The sequence below is a fragment of the Capsicum annuum genome, chromosome 4 (assembly GCF_002878395.1).
Source record: "Capsicum annuum cultivar UCD-10X-F1 chromosome 4, UCD10Xv1.1, whole genome shotgun sequence".
Lineage (NCBI taxonomy): Eukaryota > Viridiplantae > Streptophyta > Magnoliopsida > Solanales > Solanaceae > Capsicum > Capsicum annuum.
The window spans coordinates 44970610-44992073 of NC_061114.1; the positions used below are offsets into that span (position 1 = coordinate 44970610).

At 32.6% G+C, this 21464-nt stretch overlaps 1 protein-coding gene and 1 long non-coding RNA gene across 3 annotated transcripts in view; one reads left to right on the forward strand and one right to left on the reverse strand.

Moving 5' to 3' along the window:
* The window catches only part of LOC107867860, a 28308-nt gene extending 20218 nt beyond the window's left edge, over nucleotides 1-8090 (forward strand). Inside the window, exon 5 of the long non-coding RNA XR_001673390.2 lies at nucleotides 5372-8090. This is a non-coding gene — a long non-coding RNA (uncharacterized LOC107867860). The remainder of the gene's footprint in view (nucleotides 1-5371) is intronic.
* On the reverse strand, nucleotides 4593-13621 carry LOC107867861 (nuclear pore complex protein NUP54). Of its 2 annotated transcripts, XM_016714318.2 has the most exons (9): nucleotides 13119-13621; nucleotides 12133-12186; nucleotides 11790-11849; nucleotides 11569-11679; nucleotides 6473-6538; nucleotides 6279-6365; nucleotides 5945-6046; nucleotides 5724-5867; nucleotides 4593-4890 (listed from the first exon to the last, which is right to left on the reverse strand). In XM_016714318.2, exons 1-9 carry the CDS (start codon nucleotides 13491-13493, stop codon nucleotides 4774-4776), a joined length of 1116 nt encoding a protein of 371 aa, XP_016569804.1. In that variant the 5' UTR covers nucleotides 13494-13621; the 3' UTR covers nucleotides 4593-4773. The 2 variants fall into 2 exon arrangements, with proteins under 2 accessions (XP_016569804.1, XP_047267748.1); XM_047411792.1 differs by lacking the exon at nucleotides 6279-6365 and having other exon boundaries at nucleotides 13119-13597.
* Between the last annotated feature and the right edge of the window lie 7843 nt (nucleotides 13622-21464).

Below are 21464 nucleotides of genomic sequence, written 5' to 3' on the forward strand. Positions count from 1 at the left end.
GTCAACTTTCCACTAAATATCATGTTCCACTTCTTCCCTTACTGCAATAGTTTTCCTCCACACATGAGATACTCATATATTCCTAATAATTGTAGGATAAAGTTTCTTCCAGTATTTATTACCCATGAATCTACCCCATAATGACGATGTGAAAACTCTAAAGTTCCACCATAACTTGGCAAACAAATTTTTTGCTACATCATGTAAAGCTCTCAGTCCTAGTCCTCCCTCTTCCCTGGGATAATACATTTCCTCCCAAGCTACCCAATGTTTACCTTTAAGACTTCTAGAACTTCCCTAAAAATTTTACCAAAGATCTGATGAAGTTTATCAATAACTTTTTTGGGTGGATTCATAGCAGATAAAGGTAAACTGGCATTGATTGAAAACATGATTAATAAGAAAAAACTCAACCCCCAAAAAAGAGGAACCTGTTTTGGCAAGATAAAATTCTCTTTGCCACCTTTCTGGATAATTCCTCAAAATGAGTCTTGCTCTTCTTTCTATAGAATACTGGTCAGCTTAAGACAATGAAAGGGAAATTTCCTTGCCTGATTCCTGTCAGTCTCCTCAATCTAATGGCGACTCTCAACGGTGTCTTATCATGAATCTAGAAACAACTCTTTGATTTATTAATCATCTTCCCTGAAACCTCTTCAAATTCTCTTAGCACCTTTATCATCTTTATCATTGATATTCCATCACCTAAATGAAAAAGTATCATGTCATCAACATAAGAAAGATGACTAATTTCTAGGATCCACTAGGTAAGCCATATCTCTTGAACTACTCATCTTTATGAAGATTGTCTAACCTCTAGCTAAACCCTCTGTGACAATTGTGAATAAAGTTGGTAAAAGAGGGTCTCCTGCTTCAAACCCTTAGAAGATTGGAAAACATCACGTGATTGGCCATTAATTAGTACTGAATACCAATTATTAGAGATAAGCCTTCAGACCATATCTATTATGACCTCTAAAAATCCAAACCTTCTTAAGACTTTAGTTGAGACCAATTATTAGAGATGAGTCTTCAGACCATATCTATTATGACCTCTAAAAATCCAAACCTTCTTAAGACTTTAGTTGAGAAAATACAAGAAATCCTATCATAAGCCTTTGCCATATCTAACTTTACCACCACATTTATATGTTTGTTTACCAAGCTAATGTCTCTAATAATCTCCTGAGATAAAAGGATATGTTTTGTTATGTGTCTTCCTTTAACAATACCTGTTTGATCTGTGAATGATCCTAGGTAAAGCTCCTACCAATCTTTCATGCACATTCTTGGAATAATCTTTTTGGTAATAGCGCTAAGACTAGTAGGCCTCATATCCAATAAAGTCTTTACATCTTTTTTCTTAGGGAGTAATACCAGATTAGTGTAAGTGATAAATTTGGGCAACTCATTCCTAAAAAAGAATGCTCTAACTAATTTGGTAATATCATCTCCTATGATGTCCCAACAATTTTACAAGAAGAGGCCAGAGAAACCATCGGACCACGGGAATATCCTTATTTAATCCAAAAACAACTCTTTTAACCTCCTCTTAATTAGGAAGTATGTTCATCTTTTCATTTTGATCCTCTGTGATCAAATGAAGAATATTTTATAGCATGGAGAAATCTTGATTGAACACCTCCTCCCTGAACTAATTTTCAGAGAAGTATACTGCCTCCTCCTCAATTTATTGATTCGATTGAATAAGAACCCTTTAACTGTTTGTGATTTCTACAAGATGAAGTTTTTTCCTTCTCCCCTTTACATAAGAGTGATAATTTCTAGTATTTCTATCTCCTACTGCAAACTACTTCATCCCGACCTTCTGTTTCTAGAACTCCTCCTCATTTCTTAGAAATTTTTTTAATTTTGCCTCCATCCTACTTTATTTTGTCCTATTTTCTGCTGATGGTAGCTATAACTGAGTTTTCTTGACTTTAATTATATCTTTAATCGTTGCAATCTGTTGGAAAATGTTTCCAAATACATTTTTACTCAATGTTACCAATGTCTTCTTCACCTTGCTCAATATGGACTGGAACTACATAAAAAGGCTCCCTATAAAATCAATATTCCAATTTTGCGCACTACTTTAAACTCATGGTGTTTAGTCCAGATGTTTAGGAATCTGAAAGATTTGATTGTAGGTTCTTCTGTAATATTATAAATTAGATGAAAAGGGGCATGAATAGAACCTTATGTTATAAGATGATGAACTTCGGTGAAAGGGAAGATGTCCAAAAGTGCTTGATGCACCAAGATTCTGTCCAACCTTTTGAATATAAGTCCTCTTCAATCCTTCCATTCAACCAAATGTATTTACTTCCTGAAAATCTTACTTCTGCACTACACAGTTATCAATACAAAGGGAAAAATATGTTGTTTCATGTTGGGTAAAATCCAGTCCTCCCAATTTCTCCTCTTCAATCAGTATCACATTGAAATCCCCTCTCACTATTCATGGATCATCTACCTCTTCTTTCACATGTTCAAATTCCTCCTATTACTCTAATCTCTCCAAAGCATTACATCTAGCATATACAAATGAAATAATGAAGGATTTATTTTCCTTTCTAAATTTCATTTATATTTGTTGGGTTGAGTCAAAAATGATACTGCCTTCCTATTCTTCTCCCCAGAAAATTCAAATTTTGGCTGAATTATTTACCAAAGTATGACTTAGAGCCAACTTTTTTCTATAATGTTCCAGCTCTTGTGGGTCTTGAAATGTTTCCATTAAAGGTATGAATGAATAGTGATTTCTCCTATTTAAATCTGTTAACCTCTCAAAAGAATTTTGAGTGTCAACAGATCTAATATTCCAGAAAGTAAACTTTTGTATCATTGATCACTACTTGATGATTTATCCTTACCGCTCCTTGTTTTGACTTGAAGAGGAAGTGTAGATTTACCTCTTTTAGCTCCATTTTTCAAACTATTTGTATGTCTTCGGGATAAGTCCACAGCTTTACTTATCTATTGAATGTTGTAATTAGTGCTTTTATACTTTTCCAATTCCTTTTTTTGTTAAATCTGATCTTCATTTTCTTCTGCTAAAGCTGGTGCAGCTTTGAGAGCAAGGTCAATGATTTTTTATGTAGTAATAATTTCCTTGTTATTATTCCTGAATTCTTGGCTATCCTCTTTTGAGTTATTGCTACCTACGAACTTGTGGTTGCTTTCCATTGTTCGATTCATCCCCTCCTTATCCTTACTTGAGATTTCTATGTGATCTAAACTCTTCTCCTTGATGGTGTCTATCTGATTGCTGCTTAATGTTAAAGTCGAATTGCCTTCATTCCTCTTCAGTGATTTATCTCCTCCATCATTGGTAGCCTGATCCAGTTGTTTGTGATTATCATCAACTGTTGCATCATTTTTCTCCACATTTTCCAGTATATCAAATTTGTTGCCTGTTGCAATGCCCACCATATTCCAAACTTTCTCTTGTTGATGAAATCTTTTTCACCATCCTCCTTTCTTATTTTTCTGCTCCTTGAATTCCTCATTGTTCTTTCCATGCTGTTGATCTTCCCTTCCTTGTTGTGCCTTGCCTTCATTTTTTCGTATGCCTTCATCTTTCTTTTGATTATTATCAGCTTCCACTTTTTGTGGAATTTCCTCCTCTTCAACCTTCTCCTTCTTTGGGTATAATTCAAGATGCTCCACATAACATTATTGTTCATCATGTCCCTAAATCATACATGTTTTGCAGAACTTAGGAACATTAACATACTTATCCTAATCCATTTTTTCGCTACTTTCCCATCCTTCTTCTTCATTTCAATATTAATTCGCTTTGAAAATTATCCTCCTTCATTTCAATAGTAACGTGCTTTGAAAATTCTCCCAACAAGTCAACCTCCACCTTCACTCTCGCACAATTGGGTCTTGTCCGATTCCTGATGGCCATATCAACCTGTAAAGGTTTGCCAGCTGCGGATGCTAATGAAAACACAGTTTCCCTTCCAAAAATATTGGGAGGAAATGAAGGAAAGGATATCCAAGCAATAGCTATGGTTGTATCTTTCTCTGGATCAAACAAGGGCTCCCACTTCAAAATCCCCTATATGACCAATTGCTATAAGTAATGTAAAAGGCAGGTTTTAATAAGAGATTCAGAATCTTCCAGTTGAGTAGCCCTGATTAAAACATGTTTGTCACTAAGTAAACCGTTGTCGCACTCTCCTTTTAATTCAAATTATTTGGGAATTAACCTTCTCAGATCTTGTATGTTGGACCAACCGTGGAGAATTTCCCAATCACAACATATTGCAACTTCTCATTCACAATCATCTGATCTCTCTATTCCTGCTCTCATATGACTCGAGGTTCTCCATGCAAGTACGGAACTGGTTTGAATGGTATAGGTTTGATACTTGTGGGTGGTGGTTTTAGATACGTTGCATAACTCAATGTAAGTGGGTTTGGTATTGCTTGACCAACCTCCGGTAGGGGTTGACCAGTGGCCATGGTGGCCATGCCACCAGAAAGTTAAGCAAATTTAGTATTTGGCGGCTTTAGGATTTTCCCTTTTTTTTTTTTGGCTACATTGTTGTTGTAACTTCATCTAGACTGGAGTCCGGAAATATTAACAGGAGCAAGTTTATTGTTCCCTTACAAATTGTAACTACCAACAATGGTCCAGCTAGCAGAACAAGATTTGATTTCATACAATTCATTTTTGGCAACCGTTATCACTTCTTGCCACCAAACACAAACCATTAATATACAAACAAAACAGAAAGGCCCCAGCCGGCAAAGGTTGTTCTATACTCGGCCTTCCATCATTTCTATTTCCTCAGACATTATGATCTCCACATCCCGAATATCTCGCTTCAATACATTGCCAAGCCTAGCAATAGCCTCTGTTTGCTGTTGCAAAACCTGCTCACAAGGAGATTTAAATTAGTCTGCAGAACCATATGCAATAGATGTAAGTAATCAGACATGCACTTGGGGGAAATTAAAAACAAAGACGTGCCTCAGAAAAGAAAAGAAGGAACGCTCCTAGAAATAAGATGGATTTGAGAGTTGAATCTGCTAAAACAACACAAATTTCAAGAATGTTCTATTACAATATGTCTGAGCCTCGGTAATTAACTTCCTGATTAAATTCAACCAACTTGGGGCAAACTCATGATAATAATTGAACTTCCATTTTTGCCCCTTCCTTTTCCCTCTTAACTAAATTATTGTAATTAAACTCTTCATTTTTTCGTACTTACTTTACCTCTTACCTTACTCGGCCTATCGGTCAGTTAAATTCCAAATGGAAAATGATATTACACCAGAACAGTTTTACAACTTATTCACTTATAGTCCCTTAAAAAGCACTCTCTACGGAGTTTAACATGTATCATGGCAGGAAAATGGTAGAGGCAAAGAGCACAGACTGCACATTATTTATTTTGGAAAACTTGGAGCAGATGCTACCTTTCTGTATATGGTTACAAATTTCTACTAGACAAACACAATTTACAGAAAGCCACGAGGAACATCATTTAATTGTTGTAGCAGAAAGAATGTTTTCCTCATAGCTGCTGAATGTCAGCATGTAGAGGCAAAGAACACATTTCACACCTTTTATTTTGGACAAGTTGAAGCACATCTTATGCTGGTCAATATGGTTACAAAGTGCTATTAGACAACCACAACTTACAGAAAGCCATAACGAACATCATTTAATTATTGTTGTCAACATAAAATATTGCTCATACCTCCTGCATGTCAGCCAGACTCTGTTCATGAATTTTAGTTGAACCAGGGAGATAAACAGAACCACCTCCAAGGCCATTTTGAACACGGCATATGGTGAGCAGATTCTGAACCCTCCTAGAAAGTTCAGCTCCAGAACCTTTTAACTGTAAGTTGTGTCTAATTGTCAGGAAGTCTAGACCTCCAGAAAGCACTCAATAAGTTAACAGACTAGACTACTAACCTGTCTCGTGATGCCTGTCAACCTCTCCACCAATTCAGCTTCTCTTTTCATCAAAGGCAATCGACAACCTTTACCTTGAAGTGCCTCTAGTATTCTCATCACCTGTAGTGCAGGATAGTGCAAACAAGAATCTAATGCAATTATCTAACTGTAAGCGAAAAACAGGATGGTGGTGATCTCCGAACACCAATGAAAAGGAGACATCTTGCAAAATAGATGCTTAGCTAATTTGGTTCAAGCATGTGACATTTACAAATTATGCCGAAAGAGCATGTTTGCAAGTTTCTACTAATAGAAAATTAATATTATAAGAAAGGCCAAATAAGAATCGCACCCTCAAAAGGCGTCTTTGAAGACCTTGCTCTTTGTGTCTCATTCTTTCAATCCAAGGAAGGGTATCAGCTTGGAAATGCCTTTGCAGCTACATTTATTGAAGGTCAAGCCAACAAGGACAGTGCAATGCAGACATTAAAAGACACATTATGACAATATGCAGGCACATTATTAGAGAGGAGAAAGGAGACGAACCATTTTCACATTGCTCTGCGTCATTTGCAGCCTCTCAGCATCTGAAACTATTACTTCATCTTGAAGCTACATGAATTCAATTGCGAAATATTAATTACCAGGAACCAGGCCTCCCACCCCGAGGCCCAAAACTTTAGGGGAAAATAGAACCAAATGAAAGGTCACATGATTAAATGAGAAATTGTAATGCAAAGGCATCTCAGATGATTGAAATGTCTTCTCAGATACGGGCTTAGTCATGAAAAGGTGAGAACTAGAATACATTAACCGCACCGACAAAAATTAAATAATTTAACTAGTTATAACAAAAAGAAGGTTTTATTAAGTGGAGAAATGAACAAAATTGAACTAACTCTGTATATTACTTTTGAACAGCTCACATAAGAGATTGCGGAACTTTTAGGCAGTATTTCAAGTACTCATTCTGAAGCATTAGAAGAGGCTCAAAGCTTCTAGAAACCGGATTCAATGTCACAGCCCTCATTCCCTATACCATCAATTAACTAACTTCTGTAGGTATAACACTGGGGACCGAGTGCACTGCTTTTTTAAGCGGCAACATAATGATACACATCAAGATGTACATGTCAATTTCAGAATGTCACGGATGCTACAATGGTCGTAAGTGGAAAGCCATCGAGCTCGAGCATTAGCAAAAAAGCCTAATCGGACGATTTAACATTATAGCATACCAAGATGCTCGAGTCAATTCGTCAGGGTACTCAGAATGGTGACGGTGCTAAGAAGATCCATCAACAGGGTAAGTTCAGTTGACATGTATCCCGAAGTAGGGATTTCTCAGGCAAGGGTTCTCGTGGTTATCATGGTAGACCAGTGCATGCAGCTTTATAGGGTTCAGATAGTAGGTTTGTGGTTCCTGTGGTGTCAGGTAGTCTGGAATAAGGTTACGCGAGTAGAGGCTCCAGTGTTGGTAGTGTTGGTTCTTCAGGACAGGAAAGTCGCTTTGGTTCCTTTGGGCCCTCTCGGCTTGAGTCTGGTAACCGAGCCTGTTACGTATGTGAGGATATTAGCCACATGGCTAGGGACTATCCTCGGCGAGTGTATGGTTCTGTCCAGCAAGGTTCTCAGCTTCAACTTTGTCCTACTCTTATTGTTGCGGTTAGAGGTGGTTCACAGAGTGGCAAGGGTAGTACTAGGATGCTCGAGGTGGAGCTCGGGGAGATCGTGGTAGAGGACGCAGGGTTGCTCAGTCTAGGAGTAGATATGGTCAGCGCTATGCTATACTTGGGGGACTCAGGCAGAGGCCTCTGATGCAGTTAACAGAGGTATCTTCCCGGTTTTCCATCGTTCTGCTTCCGTGTTATTTGATCCTGGTCTACATTCTCCTATGTATCATTAGCTTTCTTTTGACGCGTAGATTATGTTTTTAATAGTTTTAGCTTGTGTCGAGACCATTCGAGAGGGAAAGGCTCCGCATTGAAGGTTCTAGGCTTGGATTTTCAGCTTATCGAGGTAGGTTATGGCTTAACTTAATTCAGACTAGACTGGGCAATTAACAAACATGTAAAGTAAGATATAGGTTGGGGAGATATCCATGGGATTTATATTGCGAGATCATTATTATTATTGCGTGCACGTGTGGGGGTTTATTTGCATATTGTTACTTACTTGAGAGGATATTTATTGTGTGTTGCTCGAGTGGGGGCTTTATATGACATCATAAGCCTTACTTGAGCATTAAATGTCATGTTCATTGTTGTGATGCCCATGCGGGGGTTTCTTTGAGCATTAATTGTGTTTATCATGATATTAATACCCGGGAGAGGAGTTTTTGAAATGATATCTTGATGTCTTACATGACTATTTATCTTGGTGGAGCCTAAAAAAGGCTTATGCTCATGAATCATTGACACGTTGAATTGATTTTTAGCTCACTTATTCGTATTGATTTGATCATTATCTTCATAATGGATTGGTTGTAAGCATTCCATCCCCATTTGATATATATATACACTTCATGAGACACTGATACCACTTAGAAACATTTTTTTGATGAAAATACCAACGAGAAACATTTATAAAACCCTTGATCCATGAAAAATTGCTGGAGAGGTGAATGAGACATTTTACAAAAACCTTGAGCAGTGAACACTATCCAGAGAGGTGAGTTGAGATAAAGGATTGAGGATATGAAAGTATACGAGTTGCGAACCCCCATGGATCCTGTATTGAAGCGCAGAGGCTCGAAAGGTGTACACGAAAAGTCATGCATTGGCTTATTTTCATCATCATCACATCTTCACTGCATTTGCATTGCATTGTTTACACTTGTTTATTTCCCTAATGTGTTGTTTTTGTGTAGTTAGTTTCCTTTATTGTCTTTATATCTTAAAACTGCTAGTGGAGACGGTATGAGCTACCATTTGGAAACTTTCCTATTTGCAAGTGGCATTCTCATAGTATAATTTATTTGTACTGTATTCTGCTTAGCTCAGTCGGCCTAAGAGACCTACTAAGTACAAGTGGACTATACTCACCCCTATTGTGCCCCTTCGGTGTGGATCTCAATACAAGCGCTACCCACGGTGGCTTATTTGTGCATTGAGAGCTGTCATTCGAGGTACTGGTGCGCCCCAGAGTTCGAGGCCTACTCCAGACCTCTTCATATTTTAGTTTATGTCTTTATTTTCTATCAGAGACAGGCTTATGTAGTATTTCAAATATTCAATCTTGTACGTAGATGCTTTTATCACAAATGACACCTCGTTTTGGGATTCGGCTTTATTTTCTTTGGATCTTATACTATATACACGTTATGGCCCGACTTCGTTCTAAAAGTACCATTTTTATGAGTTTATTTCCCTCTCATTGATTTTTCTATACTTTTATGGGATTTGGCTTACTACTAAGGCTGGCCCGAAGTAGGTGCCATCATGACCTCAATTTTAGGGTCGTGGTAATAACAATAACACAACCACGGGAAAAGTGAGACCACATCGATTCTAAACTCAGTTACAGGTCCTTCAAAACTACACTACATGATATAGAGCAATTTGGTATCGTACAAACATTTAGAGGAAGAGACTTATAACCAATCTGAAAGGTCCTTCCTACATGTGATAACCAAGAAGAAAACAGATGGGCTAGCCCCCAAATCACTTGCTAAGAGGTGTATCTAAGCAAAAGGAGGATCGTATTAAATAGGAAGCTCTTTCAAATAGGATTTTCTCCCTATGGTTATGATACAACTTTTTAACAAATTGCAACACAAATTCTTGGCCTTGGAGATAGATTTGGCACAAAAAAGAACCTTTGAGGATATCTTGCTTCCCTTGTTTGGTGTCCAAGGAAGCATGTCCCAGCCAATCTAATATTCATAAAAAGAGGAATTCAACTTTTTGGCAGATGACTCCTATGTAAGAACCCTGGAAAGGCATGTCAACTATATTTTTTACTGCAAGGTCACCAACCAGATATGGCACATGCTCATATGCAATTTTTGACATGAAATGAATAATGCCCCCACTCTGTTATAGAATTTTTGCATTGTTGGAACAGAGTTGGCTAAACGTGAAGAAACACAGATTTGGGGCACCATACTTTGGTCCTTTGGTGGACAATTTGGACAGAAAGAAACAGCTTAACTTTTTAGGCGAAAGGAGGAACATAGATAGCCTTAAACTCAGATATATTTTTTGCTAGCTTTTTGGAGCCACTTGGTTTATATAAAAGATGTACATTACATGTCAGATATAAACAAGGGGTTGCACATTATGTCATTTTGACACAAACTTAGGGCTGTCCGTTCAATTTGTAAAGCTTACCCTTATAGAAAAAAGAAGAAAACGGTAGAGAAGGGAAAAAGGTTTACCTTAAGAATGTCAAATTACACTCTTGTAGAAGGATGCTTAATTGATAATCGCTGCAACTTACTTACAAAAATCACCTCACAGATCAGTTCCGTAACTAACAAACTTTGCCTCACAGATCATTTCCGTAACTTACTAACTTTGCCTCCCAGATCAGTTCCATATTTTCTATGAATATTTTAAACCAAATAAGAAATTTGAAACCTATGGATTATTAATTTCAAAAATAGAATATATATGTATATATTGTCAGGTTTCTTCTGCTTTCAGTAATCAGCAAAACCGGCCAAAAGATGTTTTATCCAGAGAAGTCATTGTGGGCTTTCAGAAATTGCATGTTGGTCCTCCCTCTAACAATTATGGCTTGTTCTTTAATTTTGTCCATACTCGTACATCCATTTTTACAAGTAAATAAACATCTTCAGTCAGTTTTAACCTATAAATTTTCACTCATGTGAAACCATTTAGAATTGTCTTAGGTAAGCTTTATCTTCCTACACACAGACCGCTTTCCACAATCAATTCTACAAGCATGTTGTTTTCCAGACACCAACGCCAAAAACAAAACCAATTGTTTAACAATACAAACATATGCTGGCAAAGATGATTGTTCCAAGTGGTATGAAGAGATCCATTCAATAACTAAGTTGCATGGACTCTTCACTTCGATGCTGCATCCGTGTCGGATTCTCCAAAAATACACTAATTTTGGCAAATCTAACACGCAACCATCGACATTACTGAAGAGTCCGAGCAACATAGTTCAATAATAAGAGAACATTATGGAATATCTATAAACCTAGAGAAGATTCAAGCAATGGCAGAACATACTCTACCTGGGATGCATTTGGTGTCAAGGAAATTTTTTCTGTATGTTTCCAGTTTGTTAGGGTAGAAAAGTATGAGAAACATGGTAATTGCACAAGCTGCAACATAGGTATGAGGATAATATTTTGGTGATATCTTTTTGAGAATTAATATTTTAATGATATTTTTGTGTACCTAAAGGTTGACAACAATACTTCTATGTTGATTGAAATAAGTGATATCAAATAAGAGTTGGGATTTATAAAAGAAAACGACTTCTGTGCATGGGGGGGAGGAATTTATTTTTCCAATTTTGATTAAAATTATTTTCCTTAGGGAAAACATTTTCCATATTTCACGGTACTGAAAAACTGGAAACATTCTCCTTAAGGAATACGTTTCCCTAGAATCATTTTCCATCATACCAAAGACATTCCTAAGTGATTAGTTTCAAGGTACCTTGAGTCGTTCGGAGAGATCCTTGAAGCCCTGAACAAGTTGAGGCCACAGGCGCTCACGGTCAATACTCTCCATGCCTTCAAGTTTGGCCATTGCTTCTGCCCACATAATCTGGCAATCCAAACTAATTCATTGCACTTACCAAATACTCTCAGCAAGAAACAAGCAATGAAACAAGGATGCCTACATTGAAATGAAAATTTTAGCCAAATTGAACTCACATCAGATACACCTGCAGGTTTCGTCCTATATTGAGGTTCTGTCACACTGGACAAAAGATGCTGCAAAACAACCATAAATGCAAATAAATGAAAAGAACGTAATCCTCTATACACACCCAAAATATGGAATCCTTCCAATCATAATTTACACACAACCGACATATCATAACCGAAACCAAGTTCATAAAATCTTCACAATGCTAGTGAACGGCTTGAATGAAACAACTAAACAATTCAGGAACTGCTTCATAAGTGGCAATATACTATTGTGCTATCTAATATTTTTCATTTGATTCACTCACCTCTCCAAGATAAGTTAGGCTAATAGGAAAAGAGATCAAACCTTGAAAGCATACTTAGGGTTACTAGGCTCCTCCTTGTACGCATCAACAATTGCCTGAAAAAGATATACAGAGACAACCATAAGGAAATAGTTTAAGTTGTATTCACTCCATAAATAAGCATTGTTTGGTCACCTGGACAAAATGGTAAGCAACCAGCTATAAAAAGAAAAGACATTCTAAATAAACGAGCAATAGTTTTAAGAAGAAGATCCGGACTACCGACCCTTGGATAGCCACCCTTAAGGACAGCTCCTTGGTGGTGGCTCCTCAATTCTTTCAAGTATTTTTATTCCTAGGTCTTCTTTATTACCACGATTGAAATATTTTTTACAACGACTTGAAGAAAAGGTCCGGAATTGCCTATTTTTATATCTAAATCACGAGTTTAAGAGCTCCAGATAATATTTAGATTTCTTGTTCCTCATGGAGACTAGAGAAAATCGATTCCGTGAACATTGATGATTCTACAAGGATGTGCATTTTAGCATCAACTCGTTTTTCTCAGTAATGTTATGAATAAGATAGAATGGGTGTTTCTTGCCTATTTGAAACCATATAAGCCTTTCGTCATTCAGCAGGGGAAGCCTTATATGGCTTGATTAACTACTAGAAGTGTTTTACACTGTTAGCAATTGCCAATCCACCTTTTATGTCAAGGGGACTCTACTAAACCCCCTTCATCAGATATCTGTGTTATTCATATTGGTAAGTTAAATTAAAATACACATGTATATTTTATATTATTGAAACGCTTGAAAACAGAAAAATCTCTGTGAGAATGATCAAGAGGGTACAAAGTTTGAATACTCCCCTCTGGGGCCTATTATCTCCTTTTATTTTATTTTTCTTCATATGAATCGGATATAATAGACACCAAAAATTTTCCCCTAAAAATCCCAACCAACAATCCAGTCGCTGGAGCCACCCATGGCTTGATGAAATATATTGTTAGTTGTGCACAAAACATAAAACCCTAAGAAATTACTTGTATATCCCTGTCAGCAAGAGAAAAAGGGAGTGGAGCCATGGGAGCCATCTGAGTAGTCAACTGAGCATTTGCAAATGGAAGGGGAAGACCTAAATTAGGTTGACCAAATGAACTTGATTGAGCCTGCGTAGCAGTATTCAAGGGTGTGAAAAAGCTGAACGGGCCCGAACTCTGAGGTGTTTGAAATAAGGAAGTTTGTTGTTGATGTGGCTGTGACTGTTGCGATAATGGTGTTGAAAATAGCGACGATCCAAAACCAGTGCCAAAAGATGGAGTTGACGGCGTGCCGAATGCTGGGGTTGACGAAGGCGTGCCGAATGCTGGGGTAGAAAAGGGAGTGCCGAAGGAGGAGGAAGGCTGAGCTCCGAACATTATTGCCGCGTTGGAGACAGTGAGAAAGACCAAACCCTAGGTTAACTAAGTAAATTTCAACGTACTGCCGCCATTTTTTTTTGGAATTGGGGACTCCGTCGTTACTCTGTTTTCACTCTGTTGGTCATAAAAATTATTTTATTTTTTTAAAAAATTAATTTATTTTATTAAAAAAATGAAAATAAAATTTATTTAATTATGAAAAAATTTAAATACAATTTTAAAATTATATTTAAAAAAGTAAAAATAATTAAAATTTATTTTCACTTTTTTCACTCATATTTTCCTCATAGAATTTTAAAAATAATTTTAATTTATATTCATGGTCAAACACAATTCCAACTCTAAATTCAAAAAATTATGATTTTTATGACCAGATGAACCCTTAAAGTTGCATAATCAATTCACATCACCTTCAATTTTAGGTTAGATACTTAAACTTGGTAAAGTTGAACAATTCAAAATATATATAAAATATTACTATGTAAGATGTAAATTGGTCGGGTAAGATTTCACATATAATAGTATATATTTATTTGTTTAATTTTATACTAATTTAAGTATATTTGTATACGTCTAAAATTGAAGTACATATATGAAAGTTGAAGTCAAATACAATGGAACATTTATATATTATGTCATTAAAGTTTGGTGCCAATTTAGAAATGATCGAAAAATGTGTTAAGCTTTATATGTTGTCTCACATGAAAAATTGTTACTCCCTCCATTTCTTTTTATATGTTTCCTTCGTTTTTCGTAAGTTAATTTATCTTAAGTTTCAAAACTAAATTAGGTAGATCAATTTAATTTTTTAAAATAAAATTCAGATACAAAAACTATATAAAAAGTACTACATAATTGCAATTTTCTTTTTTTCAATTTGATTGAAAAATATATTTTAAATACAGAAATATAGACATAGAAGAAGATTTAAAAATAATAAATAATAGAATAAGTACAACAAAAAGAATAGCTTATGAAAAACCAGAATCATCAAATTCATCAAAAAGAACAAGTTATGACACAAGTTTCTTCTTGTTCTGTATTTAAGAGCACTAAATATTCCTTTTCATTTATTGTTCCTGTTATGTAATATTGATTTAAATTAACTATTGAACTTATTTCATAACTTGTTCTTTTTTATGAATTTGATGATTCTGAATTTTCATAAGCTATTCTTTTTGTTGTACTTATTCTATCATTTATTGTTTCGAAATCTTCTTCTATGTCTATATTTCTGTAACTATAATCATTATTATCAATTGTTTTTATGAATTGTTCAAAAGGACTTTCTATTTGTATTTTATTAATTTTATTTTTTTCGTTCTTTTATGTTTTGTTGTTAATACATATAGATTTTTACATCTTGCTGTAAATATTTTACTTCCTGGGTTAGTTCTATTCCTGATATTTTTCAATATAATACTAATGATCTATCTATATTTTTATCTGTTATTGCTACTAAATAATTTGCACTTATTATAAATTTAAATTTTTAGTATATTAAATTTCCTTTAATTGCAGTTATTATGCTTTTTTCTATAGGTCTTATAATCCTATCATCTGCTAAATATAATTCTATTGGTGTATCTATTCCTTCTCTAAAATATGCTTATTTGATTAATTTATTAATTATGATTTATTTGATAAAACTAGATTTAGATATTCCCCAAAATATTATTTAAATGAATAACTTACAAAAATATAAAGAATTAAAGCAAATAATATCTGAAAAACGTAAAAAATTAAAAATAAATTTTGACCAATTGTAGGGGGTTGCGGATTAGGCGCGGTAACTTTACTAGGAAATAAATAGTTATTGGGTAATAAGTATTTATTTTTATATAATGTATTTTGTGAATATTATCGATTGAAATATTTTTCATTTTTATCTTCTTGACTTAAGATGTTTTATTAATTCATATTCTAAATTAGATATTATCGTAATTAGATTATCTAGTGTTCTAAGATCCTCGTTAGTACTATTTAATCTTTTGTATTCTTGGTATAAACTATATAGTTGGGTTTTGATTTCTTTTAATGATTTATTCTTTTTGTAAGATGTATCCATTAATTTATATAATTGTTAAATGCTTTGTAGTGATATTCATTAACTGTTTTTCTCCGTTCTTGTATTTTTTATTTTCATATATTTTATTAATATATTCAATTTTACTGATATTCATATTTTGAGGGGTGATTAAATGGTAGTTGATTAAATGATTTGCTATAATATTCTTTAGCTTTTTCTCTTAGTTTTTGTAAGTCTTCTATATTATTTTTAAGATATTCTAAATATTCTATATCTTTTGTTTTAAAATATTCAATTAAATTCATTTTTATAAGGCTTTCTGTTAATCTTATTTCTTCCATTTCTTGTTCCCAGTATTTTAGATATTCGTAGTTTATCATTTTATTCTTCTAAAGTAAATGTATAATAATCTATTCTACTTGTACTATATTTAATATCTTGTTTGAGGTTATTAATACTACTAACTATTTTTTCTTGTTCTCTTCTTAATAAATTTTTTAAACTATCTAAACTTTTATCTTTGCTTTTTTCTAAATTTTTCAAGGTTTCGTCTATCCATTTTAATTTTTCTATTAGATTTTCCATTATTTCTCTAATTTGTTTTCTATAATCAATTTCTTTATTTAGGTCTTCTTGGTTTTCTCTAATTTTCTTAATATATTCTGACATTTTTAGTCTGTATAATATTCTTCTGAATCTAAATAGTATTGGTGTTCATAATATATCAGTAAGTTTTCTATACTGTTTAATAATTCTTCTTCTTCATAATCTTATAATTTTTCCCATATTATTTTCTTTATGTCTATAATTTCTATATCTCTAAGTATATATATAAAATAAGTATTTTAATATCATCTGTCATTTAAGCTTGATTAAATATTTTTTCATAATATTTTTCAGTTGTTTGTTTTAGTCTAAGTAGTTCTTGCATATTTTCATCAAGAAATTCTATATATTTTATATCTTTAATTTCCATGTATTTGTCTAATTTTACTTTCATCTATTTTTCTATTAACTGTATGTTTCTCATATCTTTTTTCAAAAATTCTAGATATATGTAATTTATCATGGTAAGTATTTGTAAGAGTAGTTAGGTAGGCATGGTATGTAATTTATTCTAGTCATATAATATTTACCAAATGTTTTTTCTAATATGATTTTTCTTATATCTACTACTTTTATATCCTTAATTGCATACAAAATAAGTATTTTAAATTTATCTATCATTTCGTCAGATAAATAATTATTCATTTTTCATAAAATTGCCATTTTCAAAATATTCCCTTCAATCATACACATAACAAAATATAATCATATTAGATTACTATATACTAGATCATTCTTAAATAATATGTTCGTCGGTCACTATTAGCATGGTAATCCAGATACTTTTCCCTTAAACAGCGCCTCAACTCTGGCTACTCCCCACCCCGGCTTCTTGCCTTATTGGTTTCACCTTTTGGATGACATAGTTCTTAGGGATTTTTCTCTGTTTCCACTTTGCTAATAAACTTCTTAACATGCTATTCTTCGAATAATTCTACTATAAAGTAACTAACATGAACTTATCTTATTATATCATGATTGTTAGGAATTATGAATTTAGCTATTCATAATACTGAATAAATATACCTGTTCTGATAAGTTTGATAATCTTAAGTTTTGTTTCTCCATAGATTTTTCCATTGAAATATACTTATTTTTTAAATAAATAAGCAAAATATTTGTTGTAGACAAGAGAGAGAGTTTTTGTTTCAACGCATGAAGGCTTGCCTTTGCACTACCTTCGGTCATTCTATTTATAATTGAAATTTACAGATGATTTCTTTACACGTTTTCTAAAATGACTTTGAAAAATCAAAGCCTATACTAGTCTAGGCTAGACTAATTAATGTTTACAAAAAAGTCATCATCTTTTAAAAGAAGACTTTGACATAAAGCACTAAATGACAAAAAAAATTTAAATGCCTACGACTTTTTCTATACAAATTTTTACAATTTACGTAAAGAAATTTGTGAAAGTTATCTACATGTCACTTTCACAATTTAATAGCTTGTCTTCTCCATTATTTTGCTCCGTAGTTATCTCTTTTTTGTTGTATCTGCTGCTTTTCTATCTTCTTATCATTATAGCATCACATCTGGAATAAAGTTGCGCTTGCCACTACATCTGCTGCATATGTGGTCTTTATATTTTTGGCCAACTTTTTCACAAAAATTATCCATAGCTTCTTCTGAAATAATTTCCTTACTGATAGATCTTGTTAATGGTTGTTCTTCTGGTCTGAGGAGTGTTAATCCCCATTTTCTAAGTTCTTCCATGTCATGGTCTCTAACTTCTCTACAAGTTGAAAAATCAATGCTTGGTTCCTTGAATTATAATCCAAACTGGCTTTTTATTTAAATAATTATTAAGTAACTCTGATAATATATTGTTTATTCCAATAACTCTTTTGTTGCGGTAAAATGCTGGTATCTGCGTTTTTGGTATCTCGGTCTGTTCACATCTTTCTTCTGGAATAATATAATCTCTGGTCATACCCATTTTGACCACATTAATAGTCTGTTTAATTTCGTCAAATAATATTTCTGCTGGTGTGGAATAAAATCGAACATAGAATAATTGTCCGTTGGTAATTCTCTTGTAAGTCATAAATTCTTTGTGAATTTCTGGGATTCCTGCTAACTCTTCTCCATCGGTTCTGTAAACCGTAGATAATAATCCATAATAGTAACATGATTTAATAAAATTGCTTGTACCTGGTAAGGCAATAAGTTTATTGTAATTTTGGCATTTTTGGGTAATATATTCTTTTTGTTGTGCGGCTAGCTCTTCACTTTGAATAGGTTTGGTATTTAATAAGGTTTGTAAGGTGTGTATGTTGTCAATGTATTTACGAGAAGAATAATTGTATGTCTGTTTTTCTTGGTTAAGTGATTCAGAATAGGTATGTATTTGGGGAGGTGCAAATGCTTCTACATTTTGTATATTTGGTGTATATGGTTTTGAAAATATTTGGCTGAGGTTATAATTCTTTTTCTTTGGTATTCCAGGTCTATTTTGAGTGACTATATTTTTCCCTTTAGATGTGCCTGCAGCTGTAATTGAAGTTTCGTTAGTAATTTGAGTTTTAAGGTGTTTCTCATCGTCACCTTCTAAGTCTAGTTTTTTAATGTGCTCTTCCTGCACAATATCTTATTTTTTATAGTGCTCGACTTGCACTTTTACATTTGTAACTTCAGTAGCTAGTGTAATAACTCATTCTTGTAATAACTCCATTTGTTTAAACATTTGGAGCAATAAATCAGTCTGTGTATCTTTGGAATCAGCCTCTTCCATTGGTAATTCAGTTTGAGTAGCTTTGTCTTGATAAGTAATCTACAATGATATTTTTATTAGTATTGATTACTTCAATTGTAAATGTAAAATTCAGTATATTTAATACTAGTCTCCGAATTTCCTTTGTCGTAACCGAATTTTGTATTTTTCTTGTTAGCCACCATCGTACCTGTGTATTATTTGTTCTAACAATAAACTTGTTATACACGATATATGGTTCAAATGCTATTAAACATGTATATAAAGAACATAATTCTTTTCTATTTATTTCCCATTTTATTTCTGTTTCGTTAAACGTTCCTGAATAATATCTACAATGATGTTCTAATTTTTCTTCTTTATACCTATATTTGAGTACTCCTCCATAACTATATTCACTTGCATCAGCTTCTACTATATATGTAAATTTTTTATTTTCATTTGGAAATTATAATATTGGTAACTCTTTACAAAGTATTTTAATTTTCTTTACCTGTTTTTTGTCTTCTTCATTATATCTATACTCTACATCCTTTTTAAATTTTTTCTGTAATGGTTTTAAGTTTTCTGCTAGTATTGGAATATATTCTCTTACTTGGTTTACTAATCCTAAAAATGATTATAATTTTTTTTTTGTATCTAATTCTTCTTCTGAATTTATTATTTTTTGGACTATATGTTGTTGCATTTTGACTCCACTTTTATCTATTTGTATTCCTAAAAATTCTATCTGATTTTTCCTAATTTCTGCTTTCTTCTCACTTAAACTTATTGCTGATTTTTCTATTATATTTGTAAACTGTTCTAATAATTTTAAATGTTCTTCTTTAGTTTTTGTATATAATAGTATATCATCTATGTATACTATACAATTAGGTAGCTGTTTAAAATAACTATCCATAAAATGTTGATATCTACTTGGTGCATTTTTATATCCAAATGGTAGTACATTCCATTCATAAAATTCTTGTGGTACCATAAATGCGGTTAATTCCTTAGATTCTTCTTCTAACTTTAAATGGTAAAATTTTGATTTACAATCAAATTTACTAAAATAATTATATCCTTGTATTTGCCTTATTTTTAATATCTTATATGGTATTGGGTAATTATAAGTCATTGTTTTTGCATTTAAATTTCTATAATCAATAACCATCCTACTTTTTCCTCTTTTTTGTTCACTATGTTTATTTACTATAAATGTTGACTATTATGTTTACTATTACTTTTTTGTATATATTATTTTTCTAATAATTCTTCTATATGCATTTAAAATTCTTTTAAATCATCAAAAATATATGTTAATGGTTTCTGAGTTATTATGCTATTTTTATCTATTAATTCAATTTTTATAGTGGTTTTATGTTTTTCCCATCCTTTTAATGGATCTTCACTATATAATTGTTCTATTTTTTCTTAATTATTTCTATCTTATTTATTGAAAATATAGTTATTTCCTTTTGATTTATTGAAAATACAACCAGTTCTATTGTATCTTCAGTATTTTTTATATTTTCTAATTTTTGTGTAATTTTTTCACTTCCTTTTATCCAATCAGTTTTCTTTCTTATTTTATTAATAACTCTTTTTGCTCTTATTTTCTGTTTACATGGTGTTGTAAACCACCAATCTATTCTAGTTATTATATGTGGGTATAATTTATCTAAAATCGGCGTTCCTAAAAGTATATTTTTTGATGTTAGCTCATGATTATAGATTTCTTCTATTGTTAATATTTTATCCCATACTTGTGTTTTTACATTCTTAGCTTTATAAGTAATTAAGCTTTCTTCGTTATTAAATCCTTTAACTATTATTGGTATTTTTAATTTATCCCATTTACTTTCTGGTAAACAATTATATCTACATAAATTAGCTTCTGCTCTTGTATCTATCATAGACGTATAATATCTACTATAATATCCTTCTACTACTATCTTCATTAATACATATATTTTCATATCATGTTAGAGCTCTTCTTCGGAATAATTTTTCCCTATTATATGTTATAGATAATTGTGTATGTTCTATATTGTATGGTTTTACTTGTTCTAGTCATTTAATTCCTAATATTATGTCTGCTTTTTTGCATTTCTTCTTTTATTTCAAATTCTATTTTCATTTTTTTAACTCCTACTATTATTTCTTTTCTGCTATATTTTTAGTGTTTATTAAGCTTCTTGGTAAATCTGGGCATATATTATTATCAGATTTTATTTTCTCATTTTTTACTAAATATTTTGCTATATAATTTTCTTCTTATCCTGTATTTAAGAGTATTAAATATTCTTTTTTCATTTATTGTTCCTGTTATGTAATATTGATTTAAATTAACTATTGAACTTGTTTCATAACTTGTTCTTTTTGATGAATTTGATGATTCTGATTTTTCATAAGCTATTCTTTTTGTTGTACTTATTCTATCATTTATTATTTCTAATCTTCTATGTCTATATTTCTGTAACTATAATCATTATTATCAATTATTTTTACGAATTGTTCAAAAGGACTTTCTATTTATATTTATTAATTTTATTTTCTTCCGTTATTTTATGTTTTGTTGTTAATACATATAGATTTTTACATCTTGCTGTAAATATTTTACTTCCTGGGTTAGTTC